Below are 26455 nucleotides of genomic sequence, written 5' to 3'. Positions count from 1 at the left end.
CTGAAACCCAAAGACATTTTCAAACAATGTAGATTAAGTGCATTTATAATAGCATTAATCAAGTTAATGAAAACACATTTCCCCCATGTGTCCTCTGATGCAATTCAAATTCTAAACATAATATGCGAACAGACAAGATCTGATCAGTAAAAAATAAAAATTAAGCACTTAAATAATTTGCCAACCTGAGCTATCGGCAGAGCGAGAAACTGACAAGACATGTTTTTTTTGCCTTAAAGGTTTGTAATAGTTGACAGTGTAAAAAGACAGGTACTAGCTAATAATTGTAAAGAAATGTCTACTTTAAAAACCTATCTCCCTTGGTTTGATTCTCTACCCCGTGTCAGGTCTCAATGTTGACAAAATAATTTGCCGCTTGACTTTTCCCCTATTGATAAACGATGTGTAGGGCAGTTGGGGAGCAGAGTTAAAAATCCATATTGCCTCTTCTGCCTTGAGCTCAAAAATAAATGTGTTTATTGTGGCTCCACAATAAGGTGTCAAATAGGGTTTGAATAAGCCTACATGACAAGCCTACATGACAACAATGCCTTCAACACACTTGTATGTTGGATTTGCTAGTTTACATCCAATCCAATGAACATGTTTCTTCAGGCAGTACATTGGTATAACCCCCACACACCATTGATATAAATTACTCAATCTGTGATCCTTCACCACTGGAACTTTGGGAGTGAACTATATCTAACCCCCCTTATAAAATGTTATGGGGCTGGTGCCATGGAAACAATGGTGTTTGAGACAGGTTAAGGGGAAATAATAAGCAGATATGCTGTTAAATGCTCTAATATCCATCTGGGTGTTCTTCGGGGTTGGAGACTCACCTTGAGAGTAAATGTGTGATGTGTACACAGGGATGAGTACAGTGTGTGTAAAGTATACTTTACGAGCGGAACTCTGCTTGCATCTACGAAGGCTGATATTGGGCAGAGGAGAGCACACAGGGGCATGGGGGATAAAGGGTAGACAAGGCAAGACAGAGTAGCAGGGCCAACAGTTGTCCCCTGTAGGTCTCCTAGGTCCTCAGCAGCTGCAGGCCTCCGCTGATGGCTTGGCCCGTTCGTTCCTGTCCAGCTTTATCGGTTCAGGAAACTCATTGTACAACTCCACCTCTGTCTCCTAAAAGACGAGATGGTGTTAAGTACTTAAGTATTTTTGCTGAAGAAGTTTTGTGGGGTATCTATACATTACTATTTATATTTTACAACTTTTACTTTACTACATTCTTAAAGACATTTACTACATTCTTAAAGACAATGTACTTTTTACTCCATACATTTTCCCTGACACCCAAAAGTTCATTACATTTGGACAGGAAACTGGTCCAAATTCATGCACTTATCAAGAGAGCATCCCTATTGCCTCTGATCTGGTAGACTCACTAAACACATGCTTTCTTTGTAAATTATGTCAGTGTTGGGAGTGTGCCCCTGGGTATCTGTAAATAAAAAAAGACAATTTTGCCATCTGGTTTGCTTAATATAAGCAATTTGAAATGATTTACACTTTCTTTTGATACTTAAGTATTTTTTTGCAATTACATATTTAAAACCAAATACTTTTAGACTGACTCAAGTAGTACTGGGTGACTACTTTTACTTTTATTTTCTATGGAGATATCTTTACTTTTACTCAAGTATGACAATTGGGTACTTTTTCCACCATCACTGAGCTTTTTTGTGTGACTTCAACATACAGTGCCTTCGAAGTATTCTAACCGCTTGACTTTCACATTGATGTGTTTGTTACAAATTGGGATTGAAATGGAGTTGTCTTTTTTTTTTTAACAATCAACACAAAATACTCTAATGTCAAAGTGGAATATATACAGTACCAGTCAAAAGTTTGGACACCTACTCATTCAAGGGTTTTTCTTTATTTTCTACATTGTAGAATAATAGTGAAGACATCAAAACTATGAAATAACATATGGAATTATGTAGTAACCAAAAGTGTTAAACAAATCAATCTATTTTAGATTCTTCAAAGTTGCCACCCTTTGCCTTGATGACAGCTTTGCACACTCTTGGCAATAATTAAAAATAAATCAATACTATATCTTCATTAGATAAGTATTCAACCCCTTAGTCAATACATGTTAGAATCACCATTGGCAGTGATTACAGCATAAGTATCTTAAGAGCTTTATACACCTGGATATTTGCCCATTATTATTTTTTAAACTCTTAAAGCTGTCAAGTTGGTTGTGATCATTGCAAGACAGACATTTTCAAGTCTTGCCATAGACTTAAGCCAAAACTGTAACTAGGCCACTCTGGAACATTCAATGTCATCTTGGTAAGCAACTCGTAAATTTGGCCTAGAGTTTTAGGTTATTGTCCTGCTGAAAGGTGAATGTCTCCCAGTGTCTGTTAGAAACCAGGTTTTCCTCTAGGATATTGCCTGTGCTTAGCTCTAAAAACTCACTAGACCTTGCCGATGACTACCATATCCATAACATGACGCAGCCACCACAGTACTTACTCAGCGATGTGTTGTGTTTGATTTGCCCCAAACACAATGCATGTTTTGGAATATTTTTATTCTGTACAGACTTCCTTTTCACTCTCATTTAGGTCAGTATTGTGGAGTAACTACAATGTCGTTGATCCATTCTCAGTTTTCTCCCATCACAGCCATTAAACTATGTAAGTGTTTTAAAGCCACCATTGGCCTCATGGTGAAATCCCTGAGCGGTTTCCTTCCTCTCCGCCAATTGAGTTAGGAAGGACGCCTGTATCTTTAATGACTAGGTGTATTGATACACCATCCAAAGCATTATTAATAACTTCACTATGCTCAAAGGGATATTCAGCGTCTGCTTTTTACATTTTTTACCCATCAACTAATATGTGCCCTTCTTTGCGAGGCTTTGGAAAACCTCCCTGGTCTTTGTGGTTGAATCTGCACTTAAAATCACTACTCGACTGGGGGACCTTACAGATAATTGTATGTGTGGGGTATAGAGATGGGGTAATCATTAAAAAATCATGTTAACCACTATTATTGCACACAGAGTGAGTCCATGCAACTTATGACTTGTTAAGTACATTTCTCCTTCTCAAAGTATTTAGGCTTGCCATAAAGGGGTTGAATACTTACTGATTCAAGACCTTTCAGCTTTAACATTTCTGCAAACAAAACTTCACTTTGACATTGTTGGGTATTGTGTCTAGATCAGTGGCACAAAATCTCAAATTAATCAATTTTAAATTCTGGCTGTAACAACAACGTGGAAAAAGTCAAGGGGTGTGAAATCAAGACATCACTACTCTAAATACACAAAACACACATGGCATTCAGCAAAGCTCTCATCTGACCCCCCTACCTGTTTAAGAGCATTGCGTGCGATAGTCTGGAAAGCCTGTTCAACGTTGATGGCCTCCTTAGCGCTGGTCTCGAAGTAGGGGATGTTGTTCTTGCTCTGACACCACGCCTGTGCTCGTTTGGTCGTCACCTGACAGATGCAAAGGGCAGCTGTCATTCTCTGAAGGGAACACAAGCTACTGCCTGAGATGCTCTGGTCTCAAACGCTACATCTGGACCCACCTGTCTGTTCTCCAAGTCAATCTTGTTGCCTAGCACCACAAAGGGGAAGTTCTCGGGATCTCGGGGGCTGGCCTGTATAAGGAACTCGTCCCTCCAGCTGTCTAGCGTCTTAAAGGTGTTGGGGGCGGTCACGTCAAACACCAGCACACAGCAGTCTGCCCCGCGGTAGAACGCCACACCCAGAGACTGGAACCTCTCCTGCCCTGCAGTGTCCCAGATCTGTGACAGAGCACAGGGAGGCGATACATGTTCATGAACAACAATAGATTATAGGCCTACCCCCACTGGCCTCTACTTCAGCACAGCACTTGTGAAGTGATGAGTAAATTGATAGTATCCCTTCCCCAGTACCTGCATGGTGACAAGTCTGTCATCCACCATCACTTCTTTCGTTAGGAAATCAGCTCCTATTGTGGCTTTGTACTGGTTACTGAACTTCTTATTCACATACTGGTTCATCAGCGACGTCTTCCCAACTCTGACAAGAGAGATTCAGCAACAGTTATGACAGAGTGATTGGTAAACAAACATATTTTGTAAACTTTTAAGTTGAGAAGTGTAATTAGCCTAGCTGTGCAAGGTAGACAGGACACTGACCCAGAGTCTCCCAGGATGATGACTTTGAGTAGTACTTTCTTCCTAGATGTCATTGTGCCACAGCTGGGGAAAGAGTAGGGGCACTAAATTAGAATGGTGGACTAACCATGTACATTGTTATGGTAAACACCGTATAACAGCAACCTATAACACAGGTACATAGTCTATAAGCATGCTGCCTGTGTGTCTGCTATGAAACACCCCCCCCCGGGTTAAAAAGCGATGCAGTTTATGTTCTACGACAGCATGGCTCAGGCAATATTATCACAGGCTACTACTTACAACCACTACTAGTGCAGTGTAAATATTATAACACTTCCTTTGTGCAATTTACTACTTTGACCAGCTGCTAGCTCAACCTCACTCTAGACATTTGGTCCACAGCTAGTGGTCCAGTCATTGGGATTACAGACAATGAAATGCTCGGAGCAGGAATAGTTCTGGAAATGTAACCAAGTACAGTCTGCCTCACTGGACACTGTAACTACATAAACAACAGGACTAGTTGTTTTTTTAAACTCTGCCTGCCCCTCCAACAACATGTTCCTCTAATTTCACTTTCACAGGACACAGGTTTGGGAGAGGAATGTAGACTTAATGTCAACCAGAAACGTTTCAACATGTGAAGAAAGCTATGAGACTTGATCCACAGACAGAGTGGAATACAATATTCCTGTTGATGTGCGGGCCATCTTTGTGCAGAGTCCTTCCATAAAGACACATTGAATAAAGACCCCCCCTCCAATATAGTACACCTTGCTCTCACTGACCTACATTTTCTTAACAAAACAGCATAACCATATCTCCCCCAAATAAAACCTGACCATAATTATATCCTCCTGATTCCTGCTTACAAGCAACAATTAAAGCAGGAAGTACCATTGACTCGCTCAACACAGAAGTGGTCAGATGACGCGGATGCTACGCTACAGGACTGTTTTGCTAGCACAGTCTGGAATATGTTCCGGGATTCATCCAATGGCATTGAGGAGTACACCACCTCATGGGCCACTTCGGTCGCATGGATGTGGTTTGGGTATGAAAAGTCTGTCACGGACCAAAAAAACGTCCTCTGCAAATTTGCCGCAGGCCAGTCCCGACAACAGGCTCAAACACCACTAACCTATTTTACCACCTATGCAAGAATCATGCGAAACAGTACGGAGAGAGTATACGGATGAGACCCAAAAAAGTAAAAAAACATTTTTTAAGTACAGTCGAGTGCTCAAAACAAACCCCCAACTCAGACGTTGCAACAGCACACCATGTGGCAAAGAATCACGAAGATGGAAGGAGATAACAACTGCAGTTATGACTTACATTTGCAAAGACATGGCCCAAATTTACATGGTCGAGAAACGCGAGTTGTATATTTGTTGAGTATAATTCAAAATGTAATAAGAAATTGGCCTTTCCATTGTTCATTTTATAAACCATTTATTCATTGAATTTACAGAAAACATGCTATATTGTGATATGTATCGTTTTATGAAATGGCCTATATCAGGATATGAGATTTTGGCCATATCACCCAGCCCTAGTCCAAACACACCAAGACAGTTGTGAAGAGGGTACAACAACACCTTTTCCCCCTCAGGACACTGAAAAGATGTGGCATTGGTCCCCAGATCCTCAAAAACCTCTACAGCTGCACCATCGAGAGCATCCTGACCGGTTGCATCACCACCTGGTATGGCAACTGCTCGGCATCTGACCATAAGGTGCTACAGAGGGTAGTGCGTACGGCCCAGTACATCACTGGGGCCAAGCTTCCTGACATCCAGGACCTATATAATAGGCAGTGTCAGAGGAAAGCTCTTCTCTCTGCTCTTCCTCCCGGGGAAGGACTGCCCGTTCCATGATCTCGCCATCACGGTTGACAACTCCCTTGTGTCCTCCTCCCAGAGTGCTAAGAACCTTGGCGTGATCCTGGACAACACCCTGTCGTTCTCCATTAACATCAAGGCGGTGACCCGATCCTGTAGGTTCATGCTCTACAACATTCGCAGAGTACGACCCTGCCTCACACAGGAAGCGGCGCAGGTCCTAATCCAGGCACTTGTCATCTCCCGTCTGGATTACTGCAACTCGCTGTTGGCTGGGCTCCCTGCCTGTGCCATTAAACCCCTACAACTCATCCAGAACGCCGCAGCCCGTCTGGTGTTCAACCTTCCCAAGTTCTCTCACGTCACCCGCTCCTCCGCTCTCTCCACTGGCTTCCAGTTGAAGCTCGCATCCGCTACAAGACCATGGTGATTGCCTACGGAGCTGTGAAGGGAACGGCACCTCCATACCTTCAGGCTCTGATCAGGCCCTACACCCAAACAAGGGCACTGCGTTCATCCACCTCTGGCCTGCTGGCCCCCCTACCTCTGAGGAAGCACAGTTCCCGCTCAGCCCAGTCAAAACTGTTCGCTGCTCAGGCACCCCAATGGTGGAACAAGCTCCCTCACGACGCCAGGACAGCGGAGTCAATCACCACCTTCCGGAGACACCTGAAACCCCACCTCTTTAAGGAATACCTAGGATAGGATAAAGTAATCCTTCTAACCCCCCCCCCCCCCCCCCCTTAAAAGATTTAGATGCACTATTGTAAAGTGGTTGTTCCACTGGATATCATAAGGTGAATGCACCAATTTGTAAGTCGCTCTGGATAAGAGCATCTGCTAAATGACTTAAATGTAAATGTAATGAAAGGCCCAAAAAATTGTCAAAGACTCCAGTCACCCAAGTCATAGACTGTTCTCTCTGCTACCACATGGCAAGCGGTACTGGAGCACCAAGTCTAGGACCAAAAGGCTCCTTAACAGCTTCTACCCCCAAGACATAAGACTGCTGAACGATTAATCAAATGGCCACCCTATTAACATTGACCCCCCCCCCCCCCCTTTGTTTTTACACTGCTGCTACTCGGTGTTTATTACCTATGCATAGTCACTTTACAAGTTACCTCAACTAACCTGTACCCCCGCACATTGACTCGGTACCGGTACCCCCTGTATATAGCCTTGTTATTGTTATATAATTTTCTTGTGTTACTTTATGATTTATTTACTTTTTTTCCACTTTAGTTTATTTTGTAAATATTTTCTTAACTATATTTCTTGAACTGCACTGTTGGATAAGGGCTTGTAGGTAAGCATTTCACAGTAAGGTCTACACCTGTTAATTTGTCACATGCGCCGAATACAAATTTGATCACAGGACCGTGCATTCAGGAACCCTGACCTGGGATGTAGACCAACATAAGTGATCAATTGGACCACTCTTGATTGTGAGGGTGGAAGATGCATGCATGGTGCCAAAATAGGCCTAACCTCAGTCTGAACAATTAAATGAAGCACTATAAACTTTTTTAATTTCTAACAATATGGCAATTCTGACTGTGGCCTTGCTGACTCCATATTTAATCTCTAACCCATGACATTCATGAGAGTCAGGTGGGTCACATCGGTTTCTCATGTAGAAAGCGACGCCACAGATTATCCATTATATTGACCAGCTACACTATTGGCCAGTAACAATGAAAATAAATGTCTTTAACAATGGAAGACAGTCGGGAGGAGGCCAGATCAGGTGAGACCATTCTAGCCAATGAGAGAGCAGACACGCGTGTGAACAACAGTTACCAAATCCACAAAGTCAAAATGATCTATCATAATAACTTGTGAAAATGAAAAATTTGCTTTTTGGTTTAATTTAAGGTAAGGGTTAGGCATATAGTTAGCAGTGTGGTTAGGGTTAGGTGGAAAATCACATTTTAAGAATATAAATTGTAGAAATAGGCGGGGTTTATGACTGTGGTTGTGGTAACTAGGGACGACCCGCTATAACTTTTTTTCTCTCAAAATTGCCGGGATGTCACGTGTCCTTCCTATATCAGTACACTTGTAACAAAACGTTTTGCAACGGAAATCGTTTACTCCAAATGGATGGATTTTGCAACGAAAACAATAGTTCTATTGGACAAATTCAGGAATGTACTCATTACCTCGATTCTGAAGCAAACGAAAAAGGGGGGGACCAATTTGAATTTGTCAAATAGACACACTCACATACAATCATCATAGACTCTGCTGCTACAATGTTCATCATATATCCTGATGCCTACCTTACCCCTAAACATATCTAACCCTACCACTCCAGTATTCCTGCACATTGTAAATATGATATTGGAACCGATCATGGAACAGACCCTGACTTATACTGAACAAAAATATAAACGCAACATGTAAAGTGATGGTCCCATGTTTCATAAGCTGAAATAAAAGATCCCAGAAATTGTAAATCGCTCTCCAAATTTGTGCACACATTTGTTTACATCCCTGTTTGTGAGCATTTCTCATTTGCCTATATAATCCATCCACCTGACAGGTGTGGCATATCAAGAAGCTGATTAAACAGCATGATCATTCCACAGGTGCACCTTGTGCTGTGGACAAAAGGCCCCTCTAAAATGTGCCATTTTGTCACAACACAGTGCCACAGATGTCTCAAGTTTTAAGGGAGTGTCCAATTGGCATGCCACCAGAGCTGTTATCAGCTAATTTAATGTTCATTTCTCTACCATAAGCCGCCTCCAACGTTGTTTTAGAGAATTTGGCAGTACGTCCAACCGGTCTCAAACTCAGTCCACGTGTAACCACGCCAGCCCAGGGCCTCCACATCTGGCTTCTTCACCTGCAGGATCTGAGACCAGCCACCAGGACAGCTGATGAAATTGAGGAGTATTTCTATCTATAATTAAGCCATTTTGTGGGGAAAAACTAATTCTGATTGGCTGGGCCTGGCTAACAAGTGGTTGGGCCTATGCCCTCCCACAGCTACGCCCCTGCCCAGTCATGTGAAATCCATAGATAAGGGCCTAATGAAATTATTTCCATTGACTGATTTCCTTATATGAACTTAAACTCAGTAAAATCGTTGAAATTGTTGCATTTATATTTTTGTTTAGTATACTTGTGTTCTCATCTCTATTTCTCATGTGTTTTTGTTCTACTTTACTTTTTTGTAGTACTACTGATATTGATTACTGCATGGTTGGGAAAAAGCAAGCAAGAATGTCGTTTCCCTATACTTGTGCAAGTGACAAAAACTTGAGAAACTAGTTTTACTCTGTTTGGTTCTTAAACGGCTAAAGGTTTCCGTAATGAATATACCCCAGGTAGGTCCCTCCTCGTTTGTTTCCATTTGCTTCCTAGAGTTTTGAAACGGACGAAACATTTTTGCAACTGATTCCGATGAATGAATACACCCCTTCCTGGCTAGTATGAAGCATTTGGCTAGCTCGTAAACAAATGTTTACCAGTTGCTAACATACTAGCTAGTTAGCTAATGATTACAGATGAGCACGTCATTCAACACTAACGTTATTTTATCAACAAGGTTAGCTAAATTGAGTAACGTTAGCTAACATGACAGTTAGCTAAACTCTGGCTAAACGGGCTGTTTGTTTTCTAACAACGTTACTTTAGCTAACTAGTAGCTGGCATAATGTTGGCGTTACCCCCGATGGGCCTAGTAGTTTAGCTAGCCCGTTAACGTGACGTTAGTTGGTCCATTACTAACTAGCACCTAGCTAATTAGATACAACAGAGGCATGCATTTAGAAAAGTACATGGTTTTGGATAGTTAGCTAAGTACATGGTTTTGGATGCTTACTGGCTGTTTAGACTAACTGTAATTGGACAGGACTGATTTTGAAAAAGATGTTCTAGTATGACTGATGAGTGACACTCATATTAGAGTCGAGAAGCTAGGTATCTGACTTCAGTGTCAAGCGCTCAACGCCCACTGCGGAGACAAACGACCCGTTAGCTAGGTAAGTAAATTGGTAAACATAAAATAACCATTTATCAAAATGTGTGCAGAAAAAGAATACCAGATACACATCTTACCTTGATCAACCCAAACACAGGGAAGGAATATTACAGAATGTCCAAATGGGCCTTTCGTCTTACTAGATGAAAAACAGACGACTTCAATTTTGTCTGTCTGCCCCCACCCCCCCACCACCCAACCTAACGTTCGCTAGCTAGTGTTGTGGTAACGTTGCTGTCAGAACGCACGTCTGTTTAATTATATGCAATATATACGTTCAATACTAGTAGGTAAGCCACTTGTGTTCCTAAAGTAAGATAAATTATTAAGCAAGATGAATCCCTGTAGGTTTACTTGAAGAGGGCCTATTTCTTTTTCTTTTCAGTCTCTTGTCACTTCCTCCACAACAACCTGAGTCAGCAATCTTTGACGTCATCACAGATGTTGACTAAGACACGCCCTAAACCCTGCCCTCTTTTTACTGTATATGGCAGGGGTTCACAAATTAGGGGTCACCTCATTTGAAAATGTGATAGCTAGAGAAAACAGGGTAGCTTGAGCAAAGTCGTGCTTGGTCAGCCTGGTCTAATACACTCAACCTAACATAGTAAACGTAAATCCGGGAAACTCAAATGAGTATAATATGTTAGGTTTGGTATTTTTATTTTACCTTTATTTAACTAGGCAAGTCAGTTGAGATAAATTCTTATTTTCAATGATGGCCTAGGAAAAGTGGGTATATCTCACTGATCACCCCCAAAGCCAATTCTTCCTTTGGCTGTCTTTCCTTCCAGTTCTCTGCTGCCAATGACTGGAACGAACTGCAACAATCACTGAAGCTGGAGACTCATATCTCCCTCACTAGCTTTAAGCACCAGCTGTCAGAGCAGCTCACAGATCACTGCACCTGTACATAGCCCATATGTAAATAGCCCATCCAACTACCTCATCCCCATACTGTATTTATTTCTTTATCTTTTTCTACTGTATTATTGACTGTATTCCATGTGTAACTCTGTGTTGTTGTATGTGTTGAACTGCTTTGCTTTATCTTGGCCAGGTCGCAGTTGCAAATGAGAACTTGTTCTCAACTAGCCTACCTGGTTAAATAAAGGTGAAATATTATTATTTATTTTTTTTTTACTTTCCCCACTGCACTAAAAATTGCTATGCTGAAACCCCTTCTGAAGAAAAGTAATCTAGATTGTTGAGCTTTTAGCAATTTTCAGCCAATCTCCAACCTTCCATTCTTAAGCAACATTCTGGAGAAATTGGATTTCAAAAATAAAAAAAATTCAGTGCCAACTGTATTTTTGAAAAATTCCAATCTGTTTTTTTGTGCCCACCACAGTGCAGACAGCCTTAGTTAAAGTGGTAAATGATCTTAGAGCCAACACATATGCCAAACATCTCTCTGTTCTCTTGGATTTAAGTCCTGCATTCGACACTGTTGACCATGATGTCCTTCTGGACAGACTGTAGAGGTGCGTTGGCCTCTCCGGTCCAGTTCTAAATTGGTTTAGGACCTTTTTAACCAGTCAAGGTTTTTTTTGTCACCCTTGGTCAACATAACTCAGAGAAAATGCATATCACATATGGCATTCGATTTTGGGTCCGGTACTGTTCAGTTTCTATATGTTACCTCTTGGAAGCGTTATCAGAAATTGATTTTCACTGCTACGCTGATAACACACAACTTAACATTTCTGTGTCACCAGAGGATTTTTGCTCCACGGATAAATTATTAGACTGTATTAGTGGTTTAAATACTTGGATGGCTCACAACTTCCTCCAGCTAAATCAAGACAAGACCTAGGTACTTATTGTTGAAGCGAAATCACAGAGAGAGAATCTGTCCGCACATTTTAATACACAGGCAATAAAGATAAAACACCAGGTAAAAAACCTAAGTGTTATTTTAGATTCTGAACTCTATTTTAAATCACTCATTAGGAATGCGACCAAAATAGCTTTTTACTACCTGAGGAACATTGCCAAGGTGCGGCCGTTTCTCTCTCAGGCTGATACAAAGAGACTCATCCATGCTTTTATGACAAGCAGGCTTGAGTACTGTAAGGCTATCCTGTCTGGTCTACGCAAGAAAGCCATTAGTCAACTGTAAAACATACAGAATACAACAGCACGGGTACTGACCAAGACCAAACGGAGAGCACACATTACACCAGTTTTAAGGTCTCTGCACTGGTGCCTGAGAGTTTTAGAATGAATGTTAAGATTATTCTATTGTTTTTTAAATCAATCCACAATTGTGCACCCCAATACATGTCAGACATGCTTGTAAGTTATGTACCCAGTAGGTCCCTCAGGTCCTCTGGCACTGCCCTTTTAACCAGTGGTGGAAAAAGTATAAAATTGTCATACTTGAGTAAAAGTAAAGATACTGAGTCACCCAGTCAAATACTACTTGAGTAAAAGTCTAAATGTATTTGGTTTGAAATGTACTTAAGTATCAAAAATAAACGTACACTGAACAAAATATAAACAACATTTAAAGTGTTGGTCCCATGTTTCATGAGCTGAGGAGTATTTCTGTCTGTAATAAAGCCCTTTTGTGGGGAAAAACTAATTCTGATTGGCGGGGCCTGCCTCCCCAGTGGGTGCACCCATGGCTGCACCCTGCCCAGTTATGTGAAATCCATAGATTAGGGCCTCATTTATTTATTTAAACTGACTGATTTCCTTATATTAATTGTAACTCAGTCAAATCTTTGAAATTGTTGAACGTTGCATTTATATTTTTGTTCAGTAAAGTTGAATGTAGTTCACTACTCCTCAATACTGAGCTTTTGCTGTGTGAGTGTATATGCGAGTGCATTTGTGAGTATGAGGTGTGTGTGTGTGTGTGATAGCTTGTGTCAGGGCCATGCACAGACCTTTCAGGAAGCAGGTGCTCAAAATGAAATAACCCCATCCCACCCTTGAAAAATTAAATGGAGTTTCATCATTAATATCTCAATTCATAACCCCACTGGGAACAGACGTCAATTCAATGTTGGTTCAACTTAATTTCATTGAGATGACGTGGAAACAACGTTGATTCAACCAGTGTGTGACCGGTGGGTACTAACTGCCTCTGTAGCAAAGGCCCATTTATTTCTGCAACAACACACTCACTCATCACAAATTGCAAGGAAGCTAGTTAGTGTTTCCTGACATGACTAACATCGGGGGAAAAGGTGTGTAGAGACACATTGTACAATATGAGGAGGACATTATAGTCCTAAAAAAGCTTTCCAGTTTCACTGACTCACCCAATGATGCGCAGCTCACTCACTTGCTTGCTTTCCAACCTGTGTTTTCCCGCAATTGTATTTGAAATATTGCGAAAGACCTGTTTTGTCTGCATGCTGTTCACTGACAGATTTGCCGAGCATTACCGACTGTAGGCTACACATAATCTGCAGCTAGGTAATTTTTTCACTCATGGTGTAGTAGACTATTCTGAATTATTTATTTTATTTCTGAACACAAAGCAGTAATTCTTTACCTTTGGCAAATGTATTTCAATTGATCAGGGGTAAAATTGATTTCAATTGATCAGGGGTGCTGCAGCACCTCCAGCACCCTTCCTGCGGCTATGATTCTATAAGGAAAGACATTATGAAGTGCTGCTGCTCGTAGGCTATCAGCCAACCAGACCAAATATTGATGATGATGTATATCAAGTGTTTTCCAGTGTTAATCAAATGTTATGCTGCTGTGGCAGTGCTGTTGATAATTAAACTAGGTAGCTTGCTACACACATTTGACCGGTGATCGCATTTCAAGCCATGTATGTTTCATTATGCAATCTCAGTACAAGGCAGACTGGAAAAGGACACATGTGACCTCCATACAGGGCAATGGACGGGGAAGGGGTGGGGGGAGGCGAACTTGGCGACGTCACAACGACTTGGGGGCAGTGGGTTCAGAACAGCAATGACAAAAGCTGTATGTAGAGCTGTCCTCATAACAGCCTCAATTTGTCAGGCATGGACTACAAGGTGTTGAAAGCATTCACTGGGATGGTGGCCCATGTTGAATCCCACAGTTGTGTCAAGTTGGCTGGATGTCCAAACTGTTGAGTGTGAAAAACCCAGCAGTGTTGCAGTTCTTGACACAAACCGCTGCGCCTGGCATTGACAACCATACCCTGTTCAAAGGCACTTAAATATTTTGCCTTACCCTTACCCATGGCACACACACAATCCATGTCTCAATTGTTTCATGGCTTAAAAATCATTCTTTAACCCCTTCATCTACACCCCTACTTCCCGTGGTTATGCAGGTGCGTGCCTGGCTTGTGCTTGTGTTCTGTGTGAGTGAGTGTGCATCACTTGGTAGACGGCTAGTGATGGCTGTTCAACAGTCTGATGGTCTGGTTATGGAAGCAGTTTTTTAGTCTCTCATTGGCTCTGATGCACCTGTACTGTCTCTGTCATGCCAAATTTCATCAGCCGCCTGAGGTTGTAGAGGCGCTGTTGCAGTTTCTTCACCATGGTGTCAGTGTGGTGAGACCATTTTAGGACCTCAGTGATTAGCACTCCGAGGAACTTGACTCTTTTGACCCTATCCACTGCGGCCCCGTCGATGAAGATGGGGTTGTGCTCCCTCTTCTGTCTCCTGTCATCCATGATCAACTCCTTTGTTTTGTTGACATTTAGGGAGAGTATTTTCCTAGCACCACTCTGCCAGTGCTCTAACCTCCCTGTAGGCTTACTTGTCGTTGTTGGTAATCAGGCCTACCACTGACGTGTTGTCAGCAAACTTGATGATTGAGTTGGAGATGTGCGTGGCACGCAGCCATGGGTGAACAGGGAGTACATGTAGTTAAGGAATATAATATTCTATTTTTTGGTGACTTTAATATTCACATGGAAAAGTCCACAGACCCACTCCAAAAGGCTTTCGGGGCCATCATCGACTCAGTGGATTTTGTCCAACATGTCTCGAGACCTACTCAATGCCACAGCCATACCTTGGATCTAGCTTTGTCCCGTGGAATAAATATTTTGGATCTAAATGTTTTTCCTCATAATCCTGGACTATCGGACCACCATTTGTTTTGCATTTGCAATCGCAACAAATAATCTGCTCAGACCCCAACCAAGGATCATCAAAAGCCATGCTATAAACCCTCGGACATATATAAAAGAAGCCAAAAAGCAAACTGTTGGGGCTTTTCGATTTTTATACTCCAGTTTATAATATGATTATTTTAGAACAATGTGACTTGTATTAACAGTATTTCACAATTTTAACATAGTGTTAACACAATTTCACAATAATGTTTTCTAAAGAAAACATATGCCTATGTCTTAACCATTTACTATCAATCACCATAGTTCAGAATAAATCCATTGGTGTGATGAACCATAACAAAGGGAGAAATGCAGAGAGCAAGGTAAAGCAATTTTATCAGTTGTATTTAGATTGTCATTATAGAGACACTTGTTGGATAAATGTGAGAAAAAAATTGGGCTAGTTTTCAGGCCTTGTGGGAGGGTTTTGAGTGGTCAATGAGACGGTTCGACGAGTCCCTGTAGTCGTGTTTTGCATCCGTTGAAAATTGATTGCATTCGATTTGGAACCGGGCTGCCACCCGGGTATAAGCCAGGTACCCCGTTCAAAGCCAACGGCGTAGTCGGCTCAAAACAAAAGTGATGTAATTAAGCACGTGTAGTAATTAGTAGGATTATGTGTTCTGTCTTCTGCCTTCCCAATGAAAACTATTTAGAAAATTCAAACGTGTTTTATGAGAAGGAGATGTATGTTTTGGACGATGATCCATGCTGCCTTTGCAGCCTTAATGCTTTATGTAAGAACCGGTCCACGAACGGGAATGCTAGATATGCATTATCGGCTGCCTAGGCTATGATTGGGTACAGGAACAATGCCATCCATGATAACCATTTGAAGTAACTGGGGGCGAACATATTCCATCTCTATTCTGGTCATTCACAAGTAAGGTTAGGTTGTAGCTACATACAGATTAATGCGTTACTGGAGAGAGACGCTTTGCAAAAAAAGAGAGAAAAGAACAATGGCTCCCTCTGCCGTTTTTTCTTCGGAACAGCATCTTTGGACCAGTTTACACCGTTCTTCTTCTTCTATGATATCATGGCGGTCCGCAAACAAACGTGTAAGGTGCATGTCGCCACCTACTGTGCTGGAGTGTGCGATCAATCATGGTCTGCCAAATTCTGAACCACTACGAAAATACAATTAAAAACCAAATAATTCCCTACTAACTTCTACCCCCCCAATCCGTTACATTTGATCTATATCATGCTGAAACAATCCACCCTTAGAATTATTTAGCATGTCAACAACCATTGATAGTCAATAAAGTTAACTTCCTAACTTTCATTGGTACGGTTAACAACACGGCTCAGGTTATGGAACGCAGAAATGCCAGGTTGAAGGTTATAGTGGATACGGCAAAATAGTTATTGGGGGTAACAGATGTTACTGTCAAAGTTTCTTTTTACACAGCACATTCATGATCCCAAGATTTATGAACAGGTCTCGAAACCATGCCAGGACCAGCAGAAGCACCAGCTCCAACAGTAGGTTCACTTAGTACAGGAGCAGCAATGGAAGCTCCATCAGACTGTACTGTAGTTCTACCAATCTGTCTTACAGCCTCTGCATACAATACATCATGACTGCTTTTATATTTCTGAGCCTCTAGCCTCTCTCTGCACCTGGCATCAACCAAATGCTGCACTATGTACCTTCTTTGACCCTCTTCTCTACTGATCAACCTTTTGACCTCAATCACTCTTCCTCCATTCACATTTTCTTAAATATCATCTGTGGACATAGTGTAGATATTGTGACCCCCAGTGATGACTCCCATCAACCTAGCATAAGCACCAGGGTGTTGGTTTTTAATCTTCTTCCCATGAAGCTTTTCCATTTGCAGAATCTTCCCTTGCTGAGCCTGACTACCACAAAATATTAGCAATCTACCTTTTCCAATGAACCTGGCTAGTTTGATTTTAAATGAGGCCCTGTGGTCTCATCAAACACTCACCACTTTCTACAACACATCTTTACTCTTGCATCCTACCTTGGCCCTCTTTATGCTTTCTTTACTAGACACTCCACTGCTTTCAGTTTCATGACCTCTTTTCTTCCTATGTCTTTCCACTACTGACCATTCAGGTCATTGGTGTATATTCCTGGAGTGATTGATGCACGTCGGCTGAATCATGTGGTGAATTAAGAAAAAGAGAAGAGTCTATCTGTTCTTTTGTTTTTGATATGGAGTCTCTCCCTATTCAAGTGCAGTTTGGGTATATTAACTACAGAGTCAGGTTATTTATCCAAAGACCAATGCAATGTGATTATTCTAAAGCTTTTGGTCATGTTTCAAGTGTTTGCATACGGGAGAACCTGAGATGTCCAAGTTGTGGAAAATATCATATTGTGTTATAAAAGTGATGAAAATGTGACATGTTGCAATTGTGGTGGGAACCATGAAGCCACGTCTTTCGAATGCCCCACAAGGGTGAAAGACAATGAGGTGGCCAAAGTCAGGGCAGTCCAGAGCATTTCATATGCAGCAGCTGTTAAAGGGTTGAGGGTTTGAATGGTTCACCTGAAGAGTCCATGGTGGTGGATAGTCTTTCACTGCAGGCTGCAGGGCTTACATTTCACGAGCAGGATCCTGACATTTTAAAGGTTAAGAAGGTGGCCTTTATAGCTATGGTGATTAATTGCCCTGCCAAGGTGGAGAGAAGGTCCAGGAAGATAGAAATCATTGTAGATGCGGCAGAGCGGTTCCTTGGGCTGAAAGATTTCTCGGCGAAGGAGTTACATGGAGATTTGTTTTGTTTTGTCAATGTACTATTTTTATTTGGGTGGATTAAGTTAGTTATGGATTTTAATTTTACCTTTTTTTTGGTTTAAACCCGTCCAGTTGGTGGCGGCAAAACACATGTTTTGGTTGTAGTCTGTCATAAAATCGACAGAAGAAGAAGTTTACGCCATTACGTGAGAAATGAATTAAGCGTCATCCATTCGGCTGCAACTTCGATCCTAAAGCGGCGCGCGGCATTTTTATTTTATTTTTCCCCTTTCTCTAGCTTCAACTATACATACTGTTTAATTCTATAACAATGGCGCGAAGCATACCCTTCTGCACAGTTCCCACTTGTCTGCTTTTTCTCACCGGACTGTGTTATCGAGTAGCTGCCGACGGGCTGCTGAACGAAGAGGTGAAACGAACAGTGGACCTGAGCACGCACCTTGCTAAGATAACTGCAGAGATTCTTCTGTCAAACCAGGGAGACTCGGCGGTACATAGCTTTATCTTGGCAGTAGAGCCCGACTTGGCCCCCAACCTTGCGTACGTCGGAGCATCGGTAAGTGACTTAGGAATGCATTCGCTGTAAACCAAACATTTTTCTCCAGGTAGTTACCTAAAAAATGATTATAGGTCACAGGCTAGGTAGTTAACCTAGCTAGCAATAGCATGCACATATTTGTCCTGCAGCGCCCAGTCAAGGCAAAGAAACTAACTTACTACTTTCTAGATAGCGACTTGCTATCTATCAAATGTATTTTGCTAAATGGCCGATCTAGCTAACAATGCAAGGCTGTAGAAAAAAAAGTGAATTATGTGATTGTGGCGTGGAACTGTTTGAATGGGCTAACGAGTGCGCTTAAAAAAAAAAAAATTTAAAGTGCCTTTCCGCAGCACTCGTTCTGTCAGGAATGACACGTATCCGCTGAGGGGAGTTATTTCCGTGTCTTATCTATATTCTGAATAGCTCATTTTGTGTGCATGATTTCGGGACCTTTGATTATGTAAGATAATGTTTAGTAAATTAAGATTTGTGTGTGCTATCAGTGATTGTGTGCACACCACCCGTAGCCGTGGGGAATGAATACTAACTACAGTCACAACGCAACATACTCAAACTCATTCCTATCTATAATGAATAAATATCAGGTCCAGTTGCAGTAATAAGAGTTGAATTGTACCGGATTGGACAGACATGTAAACATGTGTGTCTTTGCCAGGTGAAGGGTGATGAAGAGGAGGATGGCATACTTGAGCTCAAGCAGACAATGATCCAAGGCCAAAGGTGAGAGGTCTATAATTGCTGGTGCATCCCTGTTCACTAACGCTTCGAACACACCGACAGCGTTTTTGCACAAAATAGTATGCAGCATCATCTGGATATGTGTGCAACAAAAGTTCAACATTCACCTTCTGCTACCATTTCTGTCAAGCCATTTACGCATACAGTTTCACGCCATACGTATGCACCACACTGAACGCACTGCAACTGCCTCTGCAATGCAATGCTGCAAGGCAAACACAACTTTTCATTGGAAATGAATGTAATTCTGGTGTACCAAAATGCCATGATGCAGTCGGTGTGTTCAAAGGGTAAGGTTATGTTACTTATCCATTGTCAAGCATTAGACTATAAAGTTTCTAGATATGCACATTTTCACCATGTTAAACTTCACCCTTTTTTTTCAGTGGCGTTTCTGTCACTGTTTTAGTTTGTCCCCTTGTTTTTTAAAGCCATATGTTGGTGCTGGTTTCCACTGACCTGACCCCTCTCCTGTCTGCTAACCTCTTACAGTGGGGAGTTCTACAAGGTGCAGTTACCCTCCAGTCTGGGCGTTGGCGCTAAGCTGCGAGTGAAGGTGGAGACAGTCCTGAGCCACATTCTGAGGCCCTTTCCCACCCACATCACCCAGGCTGAGCGTCAGCTGGTGGTGTTCCAGGGCAACCACTACCTGTACTCTCCATACCCCACCCGCAGCCAGACCACCCGTGTCCGCCTTGCCTCTAAGACTGTGGAGAGCTACACCAAGCTGGGCAACCCCAGCAAGAGTGATGAGGCCATTGAGTACGGCCCCTTCCGTGATGTCGCCCCATTCAGTGAGGTATAATGTCTCTGAGGGCCCTGGGTTTGAGATGCATTGATCTGTTGTTGAATGGTCTGAACACTGTTGGGCCAGCTCAATAGCAAACATTGGCCTAGTAGATTCATATTTGGAAGAGAAGTTTTGATATTTCTTTGTTTCTCGTTCTTTTTAGGATGCCCTGAAGGTCCATTATGAGAACAACACCCCCTTCCTCACCATTAGCAGCATCACCCGCATCATTGAAGTCTCTCATTGGGGAAACATTGCTGTGGAAGAGACCATCGACATGAGGCACACAGGGGCATTCCTGAAAGGGCCTTTCTCCCGTTATGACTACCAGCGCCAGTCTGACAGTGGCATCTCATCAGTCAAATCCTTTAAGGTGTGTTGATTTTTAAAGACACTTTTATTGCAGTGGAATATTGTTGCATTTGCAAATCATGCTCTCAAAGGTGACTTGTAAAGATTGTATAATAACTACATCTCCTCTTTCTCACAAAGACCATCCTTCCTGCCTCAGCACAGGATGTGTACTACCGGGATGAGATTGGCAACATCTCCACCTCCCACCTCCAGATTCTGGAAGACTCTGTGGAGGTGGAGGTTAGGCCCCGCTTCCCCCTGTTTGGTGGCTGGAAAACCCACTACATTATTGGCTACAATCTGCCCAGCTACGAGTACCTCTACACCCTGGGTGAGTTAAGATGACTAGATTACCAGATTACGATAACTGTTTATAACCAGAACTCTTTTTAAAGAGAAATGGCCTAACTGAAAGCTAAAAAAAAAAGAATATGCTAATTAAAATATTCCTATGGTCCTCAGGGGATCAGTACGCTCTGAAGATGAGGCTGGTTGACCATGTATATGATGACCAGGTCATCGACTCCCTCACTGTTAAACTCATACTGCCAGAAGGCGCCAGGTGAGTATGCATGATGTGTATTTAACTGTGGAAATGCATAGATCTCCTGTTTCATTCTATTGATCCATGTCTCTTCCTCTCAGGAACATCCATGTGGAAACCCCCTACCCCATTGACCGTATTCCAGACCAGCTGCACTACACTTACCTAGACACCTTTGGCCGTCCCGTGCTGGTGGCGTCTAAAAACAACCTGGTGGAGCAGCACATCCAGGACGTAGTGGTGAGCTGCAAGCCCCTAGTGGAGGAGGGAACAGAGACTTTAGGGGGGGGGGGGGGGGGGTTCAGGGGAGAAAGGAAGGCAGTTTGTCTTTGGTTTCACTGCATCTGGAAAACCAGAGTGCCATTACGGGGACAGGATTATTATTATAAGCAATGGCTTGAGTTATGCCACTGAAATAAAAAACAATTAAACAATCAAGATGCATGCTTTACATCTGCAAACCCTTTCAGAGAAATGCTTTAGATACTATGTAAGGTTCCCAATTGATGGTGTGAGTTCCTCAGTGTCTGTCTCATCCCCCAGGTGCATTATACCTTCAATAAGGTCCTGATGCTGCAGGAGCCCCTGTTGGTGGTGGGGGCCTTCTACATCCTCTTCTTCACTGTCATCATCTATGTGCGCCTGGACTTCTCCATCACTAAGGTACATACTCCTCCTCAGTCTCTTTAATAGTGCACTTGTACTCTCCACATCACCCCCTTCTATGTTTATCTCCTTTTTCCTGTATGCACATGCTGAGTGTCTCGTCCGTCCGTCCCCCTCGTTTCAGGACCCTGCTGCAGAGGTTCGTATGAAGGTGTCCTCCATCACAGAGCAGGTCCTGACCCTGGTCAACAAGCGTTTAGGGCTGTACCGCCACATGGACGAGGTGGTGAATCGCTATAAGCAATCTCGAGACACAGGGGCCCTGAACAGCGGCCGCAAGACCCTGGAGGCCGACCACCGCACCCTCACCAACGACATCAGCTCCCTGCAGGCCCGCCTTAAAGCAGAGGGCTCCGACCTCGCAGATAAGGTGTGTGTATTCAATTGTGTGTATAGTGTTTGGTGTGTGTACAGTTTATACCTACCTGTGTGCATATACTGTGTTGAACCTCACATGTTTGTCAACAGGTGGGTGAGGTGCAGAAGCTGGACGGCCAGGTGAAGGAGCTGGTGTGTCGCTCCTGGCAGGAGGCTGAGCGCCTGGTGGCAGGCAAGGTTAAGAAGGAGGCCTACGTCGACAACGAGAAGACCCTCTCTAGCAAGAGACTGGAGCTGGTGACCCGCATCGACAGTCTGCTGGACACCCTGTAAACACCACTATACACATGTCAGTGTACAAAACACACGTGCTGCCCCAACTACACATCTGTTGATCCGGCCCTGCAGTTATTATAAAATAAGAAATATTTACCTTTGCACACATTCCCCCGTAAGCTCATTGACCATCCCACAAAGTACACACACTAAAGGAACCTGTAGGTGCATGCAAACACTTGTGCCTTTGTGCCTCGCTAGAAACACAACAGCGTTATGCTTAACACCACAGGGAACGCTTGCGTCACAACTTACATGGCAGTCTAAGTTAAATTGTGTGGAAGAGCTCTGTTGTTCCTCAGAGTAAATGCAGAATTTTCATGTTTAAATTTGGAATCTTTTGTGTATATACATTTTTTTTTTTAACCTTTTGTGAATGGTTGTTGGTGATAAATATTTTTTGGTGTTACTCTTAAGGGTTTTCATGTCACATCTCTCCCGTGTCTATACTCCTTTGAGTCCCTCCAACCTGTGCTCTCTTAAGGGTGGAGTAGTCATCAGTGCCCCTGAAATAAGGGATGGATCCCTTGTGAGTCAAACAGTCTCTAAATGTCTTCGTCATATTCTTTGCAGTTACGAACTCTTGTTACTTCCCCCTGGCTGTTATATTTGAACAAAGTTGAAGCTCTGAAACGGTGTGGACCCCAATCCAAAAGGTTACCATTTTCATGTTAAGTTTGTCATTGTCCCTCTGTAATATTTTTTAACATTTTGTATAATTTCTCTTTGTAAATGGTATATTTTCTTTGATAGTTTTAGTGAATGCATGAGAATAGGCCGTGTGTATGGGGCAGTCGAAGACGCTGAGTGATAATGTATGTGAACCTGTATCGTTAGTAAATGAAATGTGGGAAAATGAACCAAGTTTACATTTTAGTAATTTAGCAGATGCGCTTATCCAGAGCGACTTACAGTAGTGAATGCATACATTTCATACATTTTTTTCTTCTCCGTACTGGTCCCCCGTGGGAATCGAACCCACAACCCTGGCGTTGCAACCGCCATGCTCTACCAACTAAGCCACACAGGACCTAGGACCGAGTTTGAAACATTGTCTGACAACTGTTTTAAAATCCAAATGATTCCTCCACTTTTAAAACTCTTTAGGGAAGTAACCTAGTTCCACCACTCGAGGGCACTCTTGCTCAAGATATTTTCCTCATCCGTGGTGGTTAAGTGAGGCTTTTGACTTGGGAAAGGGAGAGTGCCTACAAAGTTTGCACTGTTTTATTTTAATATGGAAGCAACCCCAAATAAAACAACTGGTGCTCAATTCATATAATGTGATCCATGTAGATGTGGCTTACTGATTCTCTTTTACTCATGGGGAAAAATTGGCTTATTCTTTAATTTTGCTGATCATCACATCAGCCAATTATATTCTTGAAGACACTAAATTGTGGCTCACCTGTCAATGAATTAATAAACGAGGGCAATGGTGGGTTGAATTCTCCATTACATTCAAAGATGTCACATACTGTATATGACATTGATTACATTTCCCTTCTCTTTCCACATTTCTTGGGGGATTTCCAACACGATTTATTCTGGAGTGCACACCAGGCCTTAGTAGGATGACCACACCTAGCAACCCAAACTGCTAGTGGATGGTGGCACTCCCTAGTAGACCTGCTTATTTCTTCCCGATCAGAGAGAAGGACGAACAGGAGATGAGACAGGTCAGTCTGAGGTCACCACTTTCCCTTTAGGGTCATAAGAGGTCGTGCCAAGGCATTTCCTGTGCCATAACTACCCATTCTAGTTGCCATGATAATGTTCATGTATTGTATGTGCGTTACAATAATCATTGTGAAAATACACATTGGAGGAAGGCAAAGACAATGTCTGTTAGCACTGATGTTTGGTGGCGTTACAAGGCCCCACAATGGCATTTTGTGTTTGCGCTTCAGTGGAGATTTGCAGCTGCAGGGCTGGTAGACCCCCCTCAGCCAATCATTCTCACACCAACATAAACTCAGCAAAAAAAGAAACGTCCTCTCACTGTCAACTGTGTTTATTTTCAGCAAACCTAACGTGTAAATATTTGTATGATCATAAGATTTAACAACTGAGACATGACCTGAACAAATTCCACAGACATGTGACTAACAGAAATTGAATATTGTGTCCCTGAACATAGGGGAGTCAAAATCAAAAGTAAATGTCAGTATCTGGTGTGGCCACCAGCTGTGTTAAGTACTGCAGTGCATCTCCTCATGGACTGCACTAGATTTTCCAGTTCTTGCCGTGAGATCTTACCCCGCTCTTCCACCAAGGCACCTGCAAGTTCCCGGACATTTCTGGGGGCAATGGCCCTAGCCCTCACCCTCCGATCCAACAGGTCCCAGACGTGCTCCATGGGATTGAGATCCGGGCTCTTCCCTGGCCATGGCAGAACACTGACATTCCTGTCTTGCAGGAAATCACACACAGAACGAGCAGTATGCCTGGAGGCATTGTCATACTGGAGGGTCATGTCAGGATGAGCCTGCAGGAAGGGTACCACATGAGGGAGGAGGATGTCTTCCCTGTAACGCACAGCGTTGAGATTGCCTGCAATGACAACAAGCTCAGTCCGATGATGCTGTGACACACCGCCCCAGACCATGACGGACCCTCCACCTCCAAATCCATCCCACTCCAGAGTACAGGCCTCAGTGTAACGCTCATTCCTTCGACGATAAACGCAAATCCGACCATCACCCCTGGTGAGACAAAACTGTGACTCGTCAGTGAAGAGCACTTTTTGCCAGTCCTGTCTGGTCCAGCGACGGTGGGTTTGTGCCCTTAGGCGACGTTGTTGCCGGTGATGTCTGGTGAGGACCTGCCTTACAACAGGCCTACATGCCCTCAGTCCATTCTCTCAGCCTATTGCGGACAGTCTGAGCACTGATGGAGGGATTGTGCATTCCTGGTGTAACTCAGGCAGCTGTTGTTGCCATCCTGTACCTGTCCCGCAGGTGTGATGTTCGGATGTACCGATCCTGTGCAGGTGTTGTTACACGTGGTCTGCCACTGCGAGGACGATCTACTGTCCGTCCTGTCTCCCTGTTGAGCTGTCTTAGGCGTCTCACAGTACGGACATTGCAATTTATTGCCCTGGCCACATCTGCAGTCCTCATGCCTCCTTGCAGCATGCCTAAGGCACATTCACGCAGATGAGCAGGGACCCTGGGCATCTTTCTTTTGGTGTTTTTCAGAGTCAGTAGAAAGTCCTCTTTAGTGTCCTAAGTTTTCATAACTGTGACCTTAATTGCCTACCGTCTGTAAGCTGTTAGTGTCTTAACGACCGTTCCACAGGTGCATGTTCATTAATTGTTTATGGTTCATTGAAGATGCATGGGAAACAGTGTTTAAACCCTTTACAATGAAGATCTGTGAAGTTATTTGGATTTTTACGAATTATCTTTGAAAGACAGGGTCCTGAAAAAGCGATATTTGTTTTTTTGCTGAGTTTCCTATTCTGCAGACAGACTGTAGTTGACATAGTTTCCCTCACTTGTTTGCAGTGGTATGTCAAACAAAGCAGCTGAGGTAATGTAATGCTTCTTACTATTGAATGACGCCATCACATCACAACTTGGTTACCAGTATGTGAGATCTTATTGTATTCTACAGCAGGCGGCATACTTATTTGTGAATCGCTGTATGTTTGGCAAATAAACTGTTAACAAACAAGGGTTAGAGCGAAAGTATTGCTAAAGTACAGTATGTTGCATTAGCTCTTCATAATACCACCAATTCCTCACATCTGGCATCACTTCCAATAGTGGCAATAATTTCATTATGTCTTACTCAAATGCGTGGCATAGCGACAGATTCAAAATGTGTTTTCTTGTAATAGTTTAGTGTGATTTATTGTATTTGGTTGATATGTGGGTGGTAGGAGATGAAGATTCGTTAGAGATGTTCCTTTCGGTACTGGCCCTGCCGTACTTTAGTTTTAGACATTAGGGGATGTGATAACCGGTCACACCAGGGCTGCGGTTGAGGCTTTGACCAAATCCGAGCAAAATTCTGTTTAAACCGGAATCTACAAACAGAACTGTATCCTGATGTGGCGAAGAGTGAAAGCTGAGGAACATGTGTGTGTGAACCATGTGGTTGTTATGAGTTGCATAAATAATATTTATTTCCTGATGCAGTAACTTAGGCTAATGCAAGTAAGTTATTTCTCAGAATTAATGAATAGTTTTGGAAGAATCTGAGAAAAAAAATCAGGTACCTATGAAATGGGGAATCTAGAGGGCAAGAGCAACGTGACATGGTGGTGATTGATTATGTTGAGAGCTCACCTGCAGCCCCCTTCTCCTAATCTCTTTCTCCTTCTCTCTCTAACACACA

At 42.8% G+C, this 26455-nt stretch overlaps 2 protein-coding genes across 2 annotated transcripts; one reads left to right on the top strand and one right to left on the bottom strand.

The window, feature by feature from the left end:
* Nucleotides 1–29: 29 nt before the first annotated feature.
* LOC106565818 (ras-related protein rab7) lies at nucleotides 30–10412 on the bottom strand. The gene is made up of 6 exons (XM_014133381.3): nucleotides 10065–10412; nucleotides 4168–4230; nucleotides 3922–4048; nucleotides 3571–3789; nucleotides 3350–3478; nucleotides 30–1140 (listed from the first exon to the last, which is right to left on the bottom strand). The coding sequence occupies exons 2-6, from the start codon at nucleotides 4218–4220 to the stop codon at nucleotides 1045–1047; spliced, it is 624 nt and encodes a 207-aa protein (XP_013988856.1). The 5' UTR covers nucleotides 4221–4230; nucleotides 10065–10412; the 3' UTR covers nucleotides 30–1044.
* Nucleotides 10413–17980: 7568 nt separating this feature from the next.
* LOC106565820 (dolichyl-diphosphooligosaccharide--protein glycosyltransferase subunit 1) lies at nucleotides 17981–22971 on the top strand. Its single transcript, XM_014133383.3, has 10 exons — nucleotides 17981–18359; nucleotides 19021–19085; nucleotides 19596–19902; nucleotides 20057–20266; nucleotides 20386–20578; nucleotides 20710–20809; nucleotides 20893–21031; nucleotides 21335–21454; nucleotides 21582–21827; nucleotides 21926–22971. Exons 1-10 carry the CDS (start codon nucleotides 18114–18116, stop codon nucleotides 22106–22108), a joined length of 1809 nt encoding a protein of 602 aa, XP_013988858.3. The 5' UTR covers nucleotides 17981–18113; the 3' UTR covers nucleotides 22109–22971.
* Nucleotides 22972–26455: the final 3484 nt, after the last annotated feature.

The sequence above is a fragment of the Salmo salar genome, chromosome 12 (assembly GCF_965601325.2).
Source record: "Salmo salar chromosome 12, fSalSal1, whole genome shotgun sequence".
In the NCBI taxonomy this organism is placed as follows: Eukaryota; Metazoa; Chordata; class Actinopteri; order Salmoniformes; family Salmonidae; genus Salmo; species Salmo salar.
The sequence above is the reverse complement of the archived record's forward strand: the minus strand, read 5'-3'. Positions and strand labels throughout refer to the sequence as shown.